This window comes from Pagrus major, chromosome 11, assembly GCF_040436345.1.
Source record: "Pagrus major chromosome 11, Pma_NU_1.0".
In the NCBI taxonomy this organism is placed as follows: domain Eukaryota; kingdom Metazoa; phylum Chordata; class Actinopteri; order Spariformes; family Sparidae; genus Pagrus; species Pagrus major.
In genome coordinates this window covers 6,361,310-6,373,656 of record NC_133225.1, presented here as the reverse complement: position 1 = coordinate 6,373,656, position 12,347 = coordinate 6,361,310, and the positions used below count along the sequence as shown (strand labels likewise).

The 12,347-nt window shown below is 40.6% G+C and overlaps 1 protein-coding gene across 2 annotated transcripts in view; it reads right to left on the bottom strand.

The window, feature by feature from the left end:
* rab6ba (RAB6B, member RAS oncogene family a) overlaps positions 1-12,347 on the bottom strand; it is a 52,113-nt gene that overhangs the window by 17,446 nt on the left and 22,320 nt on the right. For both annotated transcript variants that reach the window (XM_073476625.1, XM_073476626.1), the window contains exons 2-3: positions 10,749-10,807; positions 58-111 (exon numbers count right to left, since the gene is read on the bottom strand). In XM_073476625.1, coding sequence (XP_073332726.1) covers positions 58-111; positions 10,749-10,807 — 113 coding nt within the window. The remainder of the gene's footprint in view (positions 1-57; positions 112-10,748; positions 10,808-12,347) is intronic.

Genomic DNA, 12,347 nt, shown 5'->3' with positions numbered 1-12,347 from the left:
TTACAATCATTTAACATCTCTGTCATGAAACTGTACAGCTCTGAGTGAGGATCTTACCGTTCGATCTTCCAAGTACATGGTTTTCGACAGGAAGTCAATTCCAATTGTGGCCTAGTTTAGGGAAAGAAGATATACATGGATCAACATCACTGTAAATACCTCGACAAGCAAAGACCAGAGTATTTACTGAGGAACTGAATGGTGCAGAGTTAACGATGCAGAGGGTGAAGAGGAGGAAGGAAGACTGTAAGATCCATAGTTCATGGTTCATAGAGCACATCAGCTCTTATCGTGCAAATATTTAACTTCAATATCAGGACCACTGTATTTTTATTAATATATTGTGTATATTGTGCATGGGTCTTACACTCAAATGGGCTACTTGAAATCCTTGCTCGGATCATCACACATTATCCATTTATAATAGCAATCTAATCATTCCCTCATTGTGTCACAGGGCAGATGGCACTGTGTTCCCTCTTCAAAGGATGTTTACTTTCCGCAGCCAAGCCCACCACGCCTTTCTGCTCTGCTGCCTGCCATCATATCATCAGGTGCTCTGGCTCGGACAAATCAAAACCTAGAAAAATCGATGTGCAACTGCAGATATGGGTTTGTTTGTTTTTGCTGAAGCCAGAGCCGTTTTTGCGCAAGTTTCTGATCTCACAATTACAAGGATGGCTCCTTTAAACTAAACAATACAGTGTTTTTTAAAAACATTAATGTCATCAGGATGAAAATCAGTATTAGTGGTAACTATCATGTTAGTGCTTTGCAGTCAAGGGCCATGTGTTGTAAATCTACCTAATATTATGTTAGGGCTGGGGGAAAAATACATTTGGGAGAACATTTTGATCCATCAAGATACATCGATTATCACATGATAATTGCATCGTGGTTCTCTGAATAAGAATCATATCGACTCACGAGTTGCCGAAAAATCCCTAAGAACAACAGATACACAGTGAGAGACATAAGAAATTGGAATGAGAGACTTTCAGTGACAGCTGGTTAGGGCAGATGTGGTTTATGACCTCTTCATGTGGTGCATCCAGATGTTTGGTGTGTCAGTGAAGAGGTGAGGGGACGAGGGTGTACAGGATGGTTGCAAGGGTAGGACTGACTCAGGATTACGCAGCTGCAAGTTCAAAGCCTGTTAGACCCCAGACTGCAAACTAAAGTAGTGGCCAGCTGGAGCACATAATGCAGACTGGGCTGATGGGGAATTACCTGTCTGCAGACATTTCCTACTTGTTTGGAACAAGTTTATGATGATCGATTTTATTTGCACATTTTGATACATTTTTACCCATCTGTGATTAAGCAGGTGGTTGTATCTGCTGTGCTTGTCTATGTTAGGCAGCCCTGCAGGGTGCCCACTGCCCACTTTGACTGAACTGGGCATCAGCAGCTTGATCACGCACTCGTTTCCTTGGCGATGCCAGCTACCACAGAGGACTAACTCAGAGAGTCTGGCATGGAGACAGGACGTCATTTATACTCTTCCTTTACACTCAGTCACATCAAGCCCCGTTAGGCTGAAAATAAACAGCCTAAAAGGATTAAAGCACTTGTTACAAGATTATAGCGAGTGAAATAAAAATATTTTGGCTGTATCAGCCCCGAAACAGACAGGTGGATTATATTAACTTCAGAAATAAATCCCCTATTCATTCTGGAAGAATATGCTTTTGTGTATTTTACAACTGTATGTCTTTTTGTCACTGGAATGCACATGTGATAGAGGTTAAAGACACTAATTCAGCTAAACTAAACCTCCACAAAAGCTCGTTAGAATATGGTAAGTACTGAACATCTGCGTCACCTGAGAAATCACTGAAAATTGCTCATGTGGAGTGACATTATTGACACAATAGCTTGAATGAATTTAAAAGCACAGACGTGTTGCAGGAGTTTTTCTTGGGGGATGGCAGAGGTGCTGTGGACTCTTTCTTTCTGGCCCCAGTTTTAAATATAGAAACCCCACACAGACAGCTATACATGAACAGATTAGATCACCAGAAATTATTAATATTCCTTTTAAATTTTTAACAAGCGCACATTGCTGGAAGACAGAGTCTCACAGCTCTCTGGCCCATTCTGCCAGAGACTAGGGCAAAAAATGCTTTTAACACATCCGCCGGATTTCACTCACAGCATATTTTAAATGTATTTTTTATATTTTAACTAATATGGCTGTAAGATATTGGTCTTAAGATATTTTTTCACACAGAAAAATGAACTAACTTTGAGGTGTGAGGACATCAGGAGAGATATTTTTTGAGATGTATTTACATTTACTGCAGTGTCCAAAAATTCTGACATGCAACAGAGTACAAACCACACTGAAGGTGACAGGAAACGATGTAGAATCAAAATAATGGAAGCAAAATCACTATGATCGAGCCAGTGTGAATGAACTGTATTTTACTGAAGCAGTGCTTTTCAATCCTTGTCCTTGGGCCTGTCCTGCGTGTTTTAGATGTTTCCCTGCTCCAACACACCTGATTCAAATGATTCGCTCGTCATTGAGCTCTGCTGAAGCCTGATAACAACCCATTCATTTGAATCAGGTGTGTTGAGGCAGGGAAACATCTAAAAAGGACCAGGATTGAAGAACACTGTACAAACTCAACATTAGTACAATTATTGCAAATGTCCATTTCTTTTCAGTAACAGTAACAAACTGGATTTTTTCCCCTGGTTCCCTCTGCCGTTTAATTGTCATTTTCCATCCATCCTCCAGATGGCCTGAGAGTTTATGTGTGTGATGTGACTCCCCCACCCCACCCATTAACACACCTCAGACCACAGACCTGGGGCAGGCACGTTCAAATCTGCTTTGTTTTGCTACAGTTTCCAGGTTGAACATCATATGTCATAGAAATGGTGTGAAACGGTCTGCAACAGGCTTTGAGGCATGTTTACTCTTGTTAAATTGGTGTGTTGGAGGTGTTACCCAATCAGTGGCATTATGAATAAAACCCCGTCATAGGTCGCAGTCACATTTACGTGAAATCAACATGCGCCTCCTGGTCATTTCCATTTTTAGTGAGCAAAGGGGCAACAAAACATTTGCATCCGGTGGCGAAGCAAATCCACGTTTTGGCTTGGCTTAACAAATTATTTCTTTTTTAATGCGAGGAGGCTGCACTTCTGAGGGTTCATTTGTGTGTACACATGCCAAAGAGACATCACTTCGTTACTGTCAGCCAAGTTTTTTGTTAACTTTTGGTTTCATGCACCTTCAAGGTCGGAAGTTTATTGTGAAACCTTGTTATTCCTTCGCTGTTGCAGAGGTGACAAGTTCATTGCTGTTCTGACTCAAAACATATCTGAGACGTCCCAATTGTTATCAGATAGTGATATATATTTTCTGTCAAACACTGCTGCGTTCAACCAGAAATGGCACAAGTATTATCAGACTGAAACATGGGGGAGGTGTGTTGAGCAATACTAGAATAAAAGATCTCTGCTCCCCTTCTGATTTGGTCTTAAAGTTATTCTAATTCATTAAATATTTACATTCACACAGGAAATGTAGTTCACTGGAACACAATTTACTCCAGTGAATTCTTAATGGAAGTAATGGGATGATTAATGTGGAAAGTTTGACTAGTTGGAATAATCAAACACTTGAGGATGATTCCAAAAAACAATCTTATTATCCAGTGAAGATTCTCCACCAGCCCATGTTTTTATCCTCAGCACAGGCTTCACAGTTTACTGAAACTCAGGGAGCACAAGGCCTGCAGGATAATCCAAACTAAATCATATTTGCGGGGGTTTGCACAGCTAAGATGTCGGATTTACAACCAAACAGAAATGCAGCTTTTAGCTTTAATCACAGCGCATAAATTAATTAACCAATGCAGGGTTTGAACTTTGTGGAATTTCTGCTTTTAAGTAAGTAATGAATCTGAATACTTCCTCCGCCACTGCTGCTCCCACCATGACTTTCAAGGTCCTCCATCTGGCAGGGAAGCTGTTAATCCAACAGACCTTGAGTCACAGTAAGCACACTGGTATTTGCTCACAGCAGCGTATTTAACAGAAGTTTGTGAAGACACAAAATTTGATCAATCTAAAGTTTCCTGCCGGCACAAGGGGGAATATGATCAGTCTGTGATCGTGTCTTCGTTGTCAGACAGCAGGCTGTGGTTTTAATATATACAGAACATAACAATTACAGCATGCTACATTTGTAACCACCGTAATGAGTAGTGCCAGTGCAGATTCATAATTAGTCTATTAATGTCACTCACTTGAGTTGTGTCATAAAGCATTATGGGTAGATTTGTACCCCATGACAACATTAATTTAAGATTAATCCAATCTTCCAACCCTGATAGCAGACTGGGTTGTTGCAGCTCAAATACAGTTAGAAAAGATAACAGAGGATTACGGCTGCAGCTAACGACTGCTTTTGTATATTAATAAACTGATTATCAATATTTTTTTTCAATTCATCCTTGTGTCTTAAAAAGAAAAGTGAAAACAATTGACTAAATGACTAGTCTTGTGGATTAATTTTCTCTTGATTGCCTAATAAATGTCTCCAGATACATCTTATATACTGTCTAGGGATCGAACAATATCAGATTTTATGGAAGATTGCAATAAAAACACTCAGGATAAGTTGATAGTCAGTGAATTGTCATTATGAGTATAATCGTGAATATCCTTCATGGTCAGAGTTGTTTAATTTGAGGTAGACTGATTTATTAACAATGTCAACTCATAATATTAATAACAGTCCACCTTAAAAGTTGGCCGCGTCAATGACTGTAGGTCAGGTTTTTTGAGTTGAATGGAGGTTGAAGGCGAATCATTATGAAATGGATGTTGCTGACTGCACAATGTCCTGGCTGTAGAATAATGACACCATCTGCGTTTTGATTGGTCCCCTATAAACTTTGCTTTCACTATGCTTTTTTCAAGGCCGATCGATCGAACGATCCAGTCAGGACTGTTTGAAACTGTTTGAAAATTTAGTGAAAAATTCATTTGAACTACTGAAAGACGACCACAATGGTAATGAGTAAAATTCCACAGCTGTATTTATCTAACATCTGCCCCAAACTGTTGTGTAAAAGTGTGACATTTTATATATTTTTGATCTGTCCAATAAATCAGATCCACCAGTTGCTACACTAAATATCTGAGTATTTGGGCAGAGCAGACAGATGCAGTCACAGCCTGGTGGCCAGGCCTGACTGACAGCTCCACCACAGCTGACAAAAGTATTCTGCCTCTGGAGGGCTCTGAGGCCTTTAGCATGTGCTGCCAGGCAGTGAGGACGCCTGCCTCTGTCTCTCTCGGCTGGGTGGCTACTTGATGGGAGTCTGCTGCTTTAGAGGCAGCAAATCTGGCCTTAGTCATCCTCCTGCTGACTTAAGCCACTACCACGCTCGGTTTCATCTTTCCGATGGCCCCCTGTCTCTAAATATACTGCTGCTCTTGCTTCAAAAGCTTCGACTGGATGTAAAAGCTTGACGTACAGGAAAACAAACACATAGTGATTCAGTATGTAGGCCTGGAAAACCGTGACTTCATAAATCTTCCCATCAGGAAAGATGTCTCCTGCGGGCTCACATTCATAGCATCTCTCCACCCTCGCTGGGTAGATTGAGCCTCCCCTCTGAGCAGCAGCATAAACACTCAAACGGAGCTAATGCATGCAGCATTTTAATTAATACTCAAAGGTCTCGGGAGATGAAGTAGAGAAAAACTGCAAAATCATTTACAGCCCTACCTGTCACTGAGCCAGGGAGGAAAAAGACGAGGCATTAAGACACGGGGGAGAGAGGGGTAGCATGCAAACACACACACAGCAAAGAACACACACACATTTAGGAGCGACTGAGCTTTGGCTTTGATCAATGGCTACAAAGCAGAGGTTATGGCATCCATAACAAAATCATTAGAAGGTGACTTTACGAAGGAAATGAAGAGGCAGATTTGTGGACGGAGGGTTAAGCGCTGGACTCAAATGGCTTCGGTTTACACACAAATAAAATAACCAGCTGATTTTCATACTCCATTACAATAGCGGTGGGCAGAGCTTACATTAAAAAGCATATGGAGGCATTATTAAATAAGCAGATGCTATCTGTCCAGCATCTGCCTGCCTAGCATGCTGCCTGCCCACTTACAAAGGGAGGACAGGGCTGAAAAAGCGAGGCTGAAAAAGCCCCTCCAGGACTCATTGCGATGAGGCCGGTGTATACGGCCATTTGTCTGGAAAGCCAGGTTCCCCCCTGCTCCTCAGAATGACTGTACTTAGCGCTGAGTTTGACGGCTGTTGGATTTCAGAGTCGTAATTTATCCAGCTGCGTTCAGGTTGGGAGTTACAGCAGTGGCCTTGAAGCGAGACAGACTGCAGGCAACAATAGACGCCCACATTCACTCCAGGTAATAGTACTTAGGAGTGTGCTGCTCTCTAAAAATGATGCAGGAAATGATCGTGTCGCATTTACCATCCATGCATTACAGGCCTTGTTTATGAAGATATTAATTTCCCTTACAGTCATAACATATTACATAATGTTAAAAATGGAACAGAGCTTTTTTCAAAGTCTGCCATTGTGTATCCACCCTCCATAGAAAATTGGCACAATGTTATAAAAATGATAATATATTTCGTCACTCACATATCATTATTCTTTTGTCTATTTGGAGGATAACCATGCTCCAACTTTTGGAACAACAGTTCCTGTTATCATTTGGGGAACATGAAAGTGTTATGGATTCATTGAGTTTTTATCCTATATTTATTTGTATTTTGGCTAACTGGCAGCATTATAAGTATGCCTAATTAGCTGTTAGCAGTTACTGTTCGCGAGGCAATCATGGATGTTCAGATAACTATTACAGGTTTGCTTCAATACTGAGGAAACCTTAAAAACATAATTGATTCTCATGTGTCATTTTTTACTCTCCACTTCCTGTTGTTGTCAGTTTTCCCGCCCTATTTTCCTGCTCACCTGTGATCCCAGTGTTTTGTTTCCCTCCTGTGTTCCTGTGCTCCTCTCCAGCCTGATTTCCCTTCACACCTGTCTCGCATCAGCCTCTGTTCACAGTGGTTTTCCCAGCTTGTCAGATCCTTCCCTGCTCTCCCTGCCCTCCTCTTCTCATTCCCCTCGCCTCTCTCTAACTGCCCCTCATCTCCTTGTTAGTTTAGCTTGTAATTAAGTTCAGTCAGTAGGTTAGTCTTTGTTGGTTTGTCTGTTTTCGTCCTGTGTCACGTGTTTCTCTTTCCTGTCTTCCCATTGTGTTTTACCTGTATTTGTTGCCCGTGTCCTTGTGTTATTCTGATTTGTACTTTGTTTTCAATTTGTTCTTAGTTACATTTTTCACTTGTGGGTTACTCCTGTTCTGTTGCCTTTTGTTTTGGATTATTGGATTTTTGACTTGGACATCAGCTATTATTAAAGCTCGCTTTTAGTTTTCAACCCGCCTGCCTCAGAGTTTTGCATTTGGGTCCTATTAACCTTGACATTAACTGCAATGGACATAATGGTATCTTTGGAACAGGTCATGTCTCTGCATTTAGATTAAGAGGAGAATGGTTTTCGATGCAAATTGCAGCAATCAGGCACTAAGTTTTTTAAAGCGCCGTCATTGCCTCCACTGGCTGTGTCACAGCCTCTGCTGTGACTGTTGACCATGTTGATAGGATGAGTCGAACTAACATCCTCTTGTTCCAGCATGCCCAACCACCGAGGCACACCTCTCAATTTGAATAGCTCTGAAAAAGACAAATGAATTTCCATCTCCTAACTTCACTGTGCTAAAGCACAATGTGGGTCCAGAACTAACAAAAATGAACCTCAAAATATAGAGGCATGTCTCCATTTTGCCATTAGCTTATAATCCAGCGAAAACTCTCCCCCTTTACACAGGAATTAATGAATAGATACATTTCTTTTCTGACTATTGAGTCGCTGATAATGGAAGATGTTGCGTAAACAGTTGCTGTAAAAAGTCTTGCTTTCCAGTCTTTTGAGTCCTCCGCCAACTCTAAGCCTGTTCCACAGCAATTTGTAACAAAAGTCTGTTTAAAGAAACACCTATACATCAGAGACTCAGCAGCCCAACAACACAAAGACAGGAGCCCTAACAGTCAGTGTGAAATGTGTGCCTCTGTAGTCTTTCATGACTTAAGAATGTAGAAGTATAAGAGGATACAACGGCAACTGTGAAAGCACAGCATCCCAGAGCTAACACAGACAATTTAATCCAAACACAATGAGCCATCCAAATCTCATTACAGCACAGCACAGTACTTGTGCAGAAGCTGAAGAATAGAGGCTGATGTTTTTTTTAAATTTTTTTGAGGGTTAGCAGGATGCAGCGAGGCCAAAGAAGACAGGCCTTTGTAGCAACACTGATGATACAATAAAACCTTGCAGAGTACAAGCTGAACAATATTATTGACTATGTTCATGAGGACGTCGTGCTCTAAATGCTAAAAGATTTTGGAAAGTTTTCTTTTTAGCCATCTGAGTTTTAGATGAGAAGCTTGATATCACTCTCTCAAATCTGTCAGCAGCAGCTGGTTAGCTTAGCTTCGCACAAAGACGTGAAACAGGGTAAAAGCTAATCTTATTATGCAACCTATTTCTTAAATAAACTTACATTCCTTGTGATAAAGAGAGTCGGTTTTATATTAGAGGTTTGTACTGAAGAGGAAGAGAAAGTAAAGTTAGATGGAAGAGGTGAGGAAAAAGGAAGCAGGCTTAGATCAAGAACTGAGGAAATCTTCAGAGACCACTGTAGATGATTTAAAGACAGAGCCAGATTAACACTTAGGCTTGTGGGACTGAAGCCGCACATCTCCAGCTTTAGGAGGACCAGGAGGCTGCAGAACATTATTAACTCTACTGGCCTGATCGCAAGTCTGCCAGCCACATTTATACCTGATGGAAATTGTCACGGTTCTTGAGAAATGGTGAGGCGAGGACCCAAATGCAGCACACCAAGGAAGCAGACAGGATTCAGGAATAAAAGGTGAGCTTTATTAAACAAAAGCTGAATGATCCAACAAAACCAAGAAAACCACAAATGAGCAAAAGTACAAACAAAAGCAAAGTAGAAATCAGTGAAAACACAAGGAACAAAAAACTAGAAACATGCCATGAGGTCAAACGGAGAAACGCTAGAGAGCACTGGAGGATGCTGGGGTGAAACACGAGGGAACACAGGAGGGAACACAGGAGAAAATGGAACAATCTGACAAAGACATCAGGGAGCACAAAGACTATATACTCACACACACACACTAAGGAGGGGATGAGGTGCAGGTGGAGTGAGGCGGGGAAAGGACAGGTGAGGGAATGGAACGGAAAAACACTGGAAGGAATGAAATCACACAATGGGAGGAACTGAAAAGCAACGCAGGACACATGAGGGCACAATTTCAAAATAAAACAGGAAATAACAGACAGAAGAAGAAACCAGGACCATGACAGGAAATGTCTTTTCTAACTCAAGGATATTTTTAAATGAAAGCAACACTTTCTAACATTAAAATGGAGATAATGTATAGTTGGATAAAGAGAGGTACAGGCCTCAGCTGTCCAGTATGAATGTACGCAGGTCTTCAATGTCTTCAATTTTCTTGATTTGTCTGACTGTCTAAAACCTTTAGATATTCAATTACTGATATACAGCAAATCATCACATTTGAGAACCCAAATACGTAACATTTTCACAGTCAGGGTCCTCTACAAATACTGTATTCCTTGAAGAAGAATATTTTGCACACAAAACTTAAGTGAAACGCATCTGAAACAAGACTGCTTCATCACAATCAGTCAAAGAAAAATGAATGTTCTGTTATGAACAAACATTTCTGTCATTTTAGAAAGCAATCTTAAATGGTAGGAATCTTCCACTGCAATTTAAATTAAAATAGAAGCCAACAGCTGGAGCCTTCGGTTTGTTTGGATGACAGACAGTCTTCCTTCTGGCATAAAGTAGCTACACTGAGTGGTATACTGCTAATATCATCAGCAGATGAAAAATAATATTCAGTGACAATTTAAGCAAGTTTAGCCAAAGAAAAGTTACCTCTTAAGTTTTCTTCACGCTTGGTAATCTCGTATATTGATATTTCAGAGCAGCTAATCTGCTTAAGGTTTTTCACACGTAGCACAGGCTCATAACACTGTACATTCCCTCAATAAAGAACCAGAGTGAGCTAACACACACACACACACACACTAAATTATATGAGAAGGAGGGCGGAATAGCTTGGTGAGATTTATTTTTAATTCCTTTTTTATTACTATATAAGGAGATACTTTTTGCTTATAAAGCAATAATACTGCAGGGTTTATTTAAGGGTCCTCTGCGTGTGTGCACATGCTTGCAAAGGCCTCTACAAGAGCGGTGGCTGCTTAAGCAATAATCTGTTTTTAGGATGACGAGTGAGATTAGGCTGCTTTGGAGAACAGGGTTAGAAATAGTGATCCCCTGAGGGCCCACAGTGCTCTTGATGTTGTTCGGTTCAAAGGTGTCTGTTTTAACATCCATCTTGGCTGTAACTTCCTCATTTAACACACACAAATAAGCATTCTGGTAAATTCATTTTCTTGATAATTATGTCTTTGATCTTCAATTCATGTGCAACTGTAAGTTTCACTCCAGTGGACAGACACACAGCACAGTGTAACTGATCAATAGAGATAAAATCGATCATTACGTAAAAAGCACTCACTGTCTGTGCCTGCCGTGGCACCTACCTGATACGTGTTGTCGAAGCTGTCATACATGAATCGTGTGATCAGAGACGTCTTTCCAACTGCAAGAGAAGAAAAAGACAGACTGCGTTAAGTGAGAGACAAGAGGCTTTGTCTTCCTCTGTTCAGACACACAATAAACCTAACAGCAGGAGTGGTGGTTATGGTTTCTGCCAGGGATGTCACTGCTGCCCAGGGAGCTCATTACGGAGTGTGGGGGTGACCAGGAGGTCAGCGCTGGCATCAGGTCCGCACGTAATTGCAGTGCTGCAGCCACTACTGGCATTATGTGTGCTCCCAAAACACGTACATTTCCAATATAATCTATTTAATGGGGAGAGCATGGTGATGAGATGCAAAGAGGCCAAATATTTTTCAGAGAACAATTGGAAACCTGAGAGATTTGTGTTCCTTTACAGTCGTCCATTATCTGCAGATCATCTAAACCGAATGCCAAGCTAACACACTGATTAATGTCAGGTCATTTTGATGATATTTTTATGTAGACAAATAATTTTTTAAGAATAATAAATCTACAGAGCTTGCAGAAAGATGCAGAACAAACGTATCTCTTTTCCTTAAAAACATTATTATGATTGTGAATTAATCATTTTTACAAATGTTGTGAGGTCTACAGTGATTGTTTTGTTTATCTCTGTGTAAGAATTCTGACAGATGGTTCCAGCTTCTAACAAGGTTTGTGTAGTACAACGTTGTTGGTATCATATGGTATCTGTGTTTCATCAGCATCAAGAGACTTGGCAGGTGCCAGTTTGTGGGGGAAAAAAATAAGTTTTCCTATTATATCTGAATGTACCCAACTATAACTGTAGATCTGATGGTTACCTGAAAAATGACACTGAACTAAACTGCCAAGAATCATTATGGAGGCGTGTTATGGTATGTGACTGACACTGACTGGGAAGCAGCCAACTCATTTCATATCAATGCAATAATAAATTCATTATTTTTCAGAGCATAAGGCATGATATACCAGAATAAATCGCTTATAGAAAAGAAGGCTGGTGAGACATGGTCGACTCATTGATAGATGGCGTATCTGATTTTTTATTCTCGGTGGTTTTACTAATGAAGGGGACTGGAGAACAGAAAATGGGGAAGCCAGCAGGAATCAATCTCATCCTCTTCTTATATCCATTTAGCAGCAGTGCAGAAGGTTGGCTGACAGCCGGTATCTTATATCCCTCTGACTCCAGTGGAACAGATCCAAAGTACTACATTTAAGTCTCATCTGCCAGTAAACACTGACCCGCCTCTGCATGGTGCTGACTATCATACAGCTTACTGACATTTCATCTTATTGACTCTTGACTCATGGACATAAATCTATTCATCCACATACAGTATCCCACTGTGCAACATGCAGCATTTTTTTGTGCAGCTGCCTTCCCAGATTAGCCATTATTAAATATTTGTAAAAATGTAAATTAATTTTTCATGTGAAAGCAATGTACTGTAACTGAATCCTCAAAATTTGCAAGCACAGGCTCACTCAGTAAACATAATCTGTCTTTAATTCACAGTTCATCAAATGGGCACTTTTCAAATTGTTTACAGAAAGAGTTTTATCAGGCAGACTAA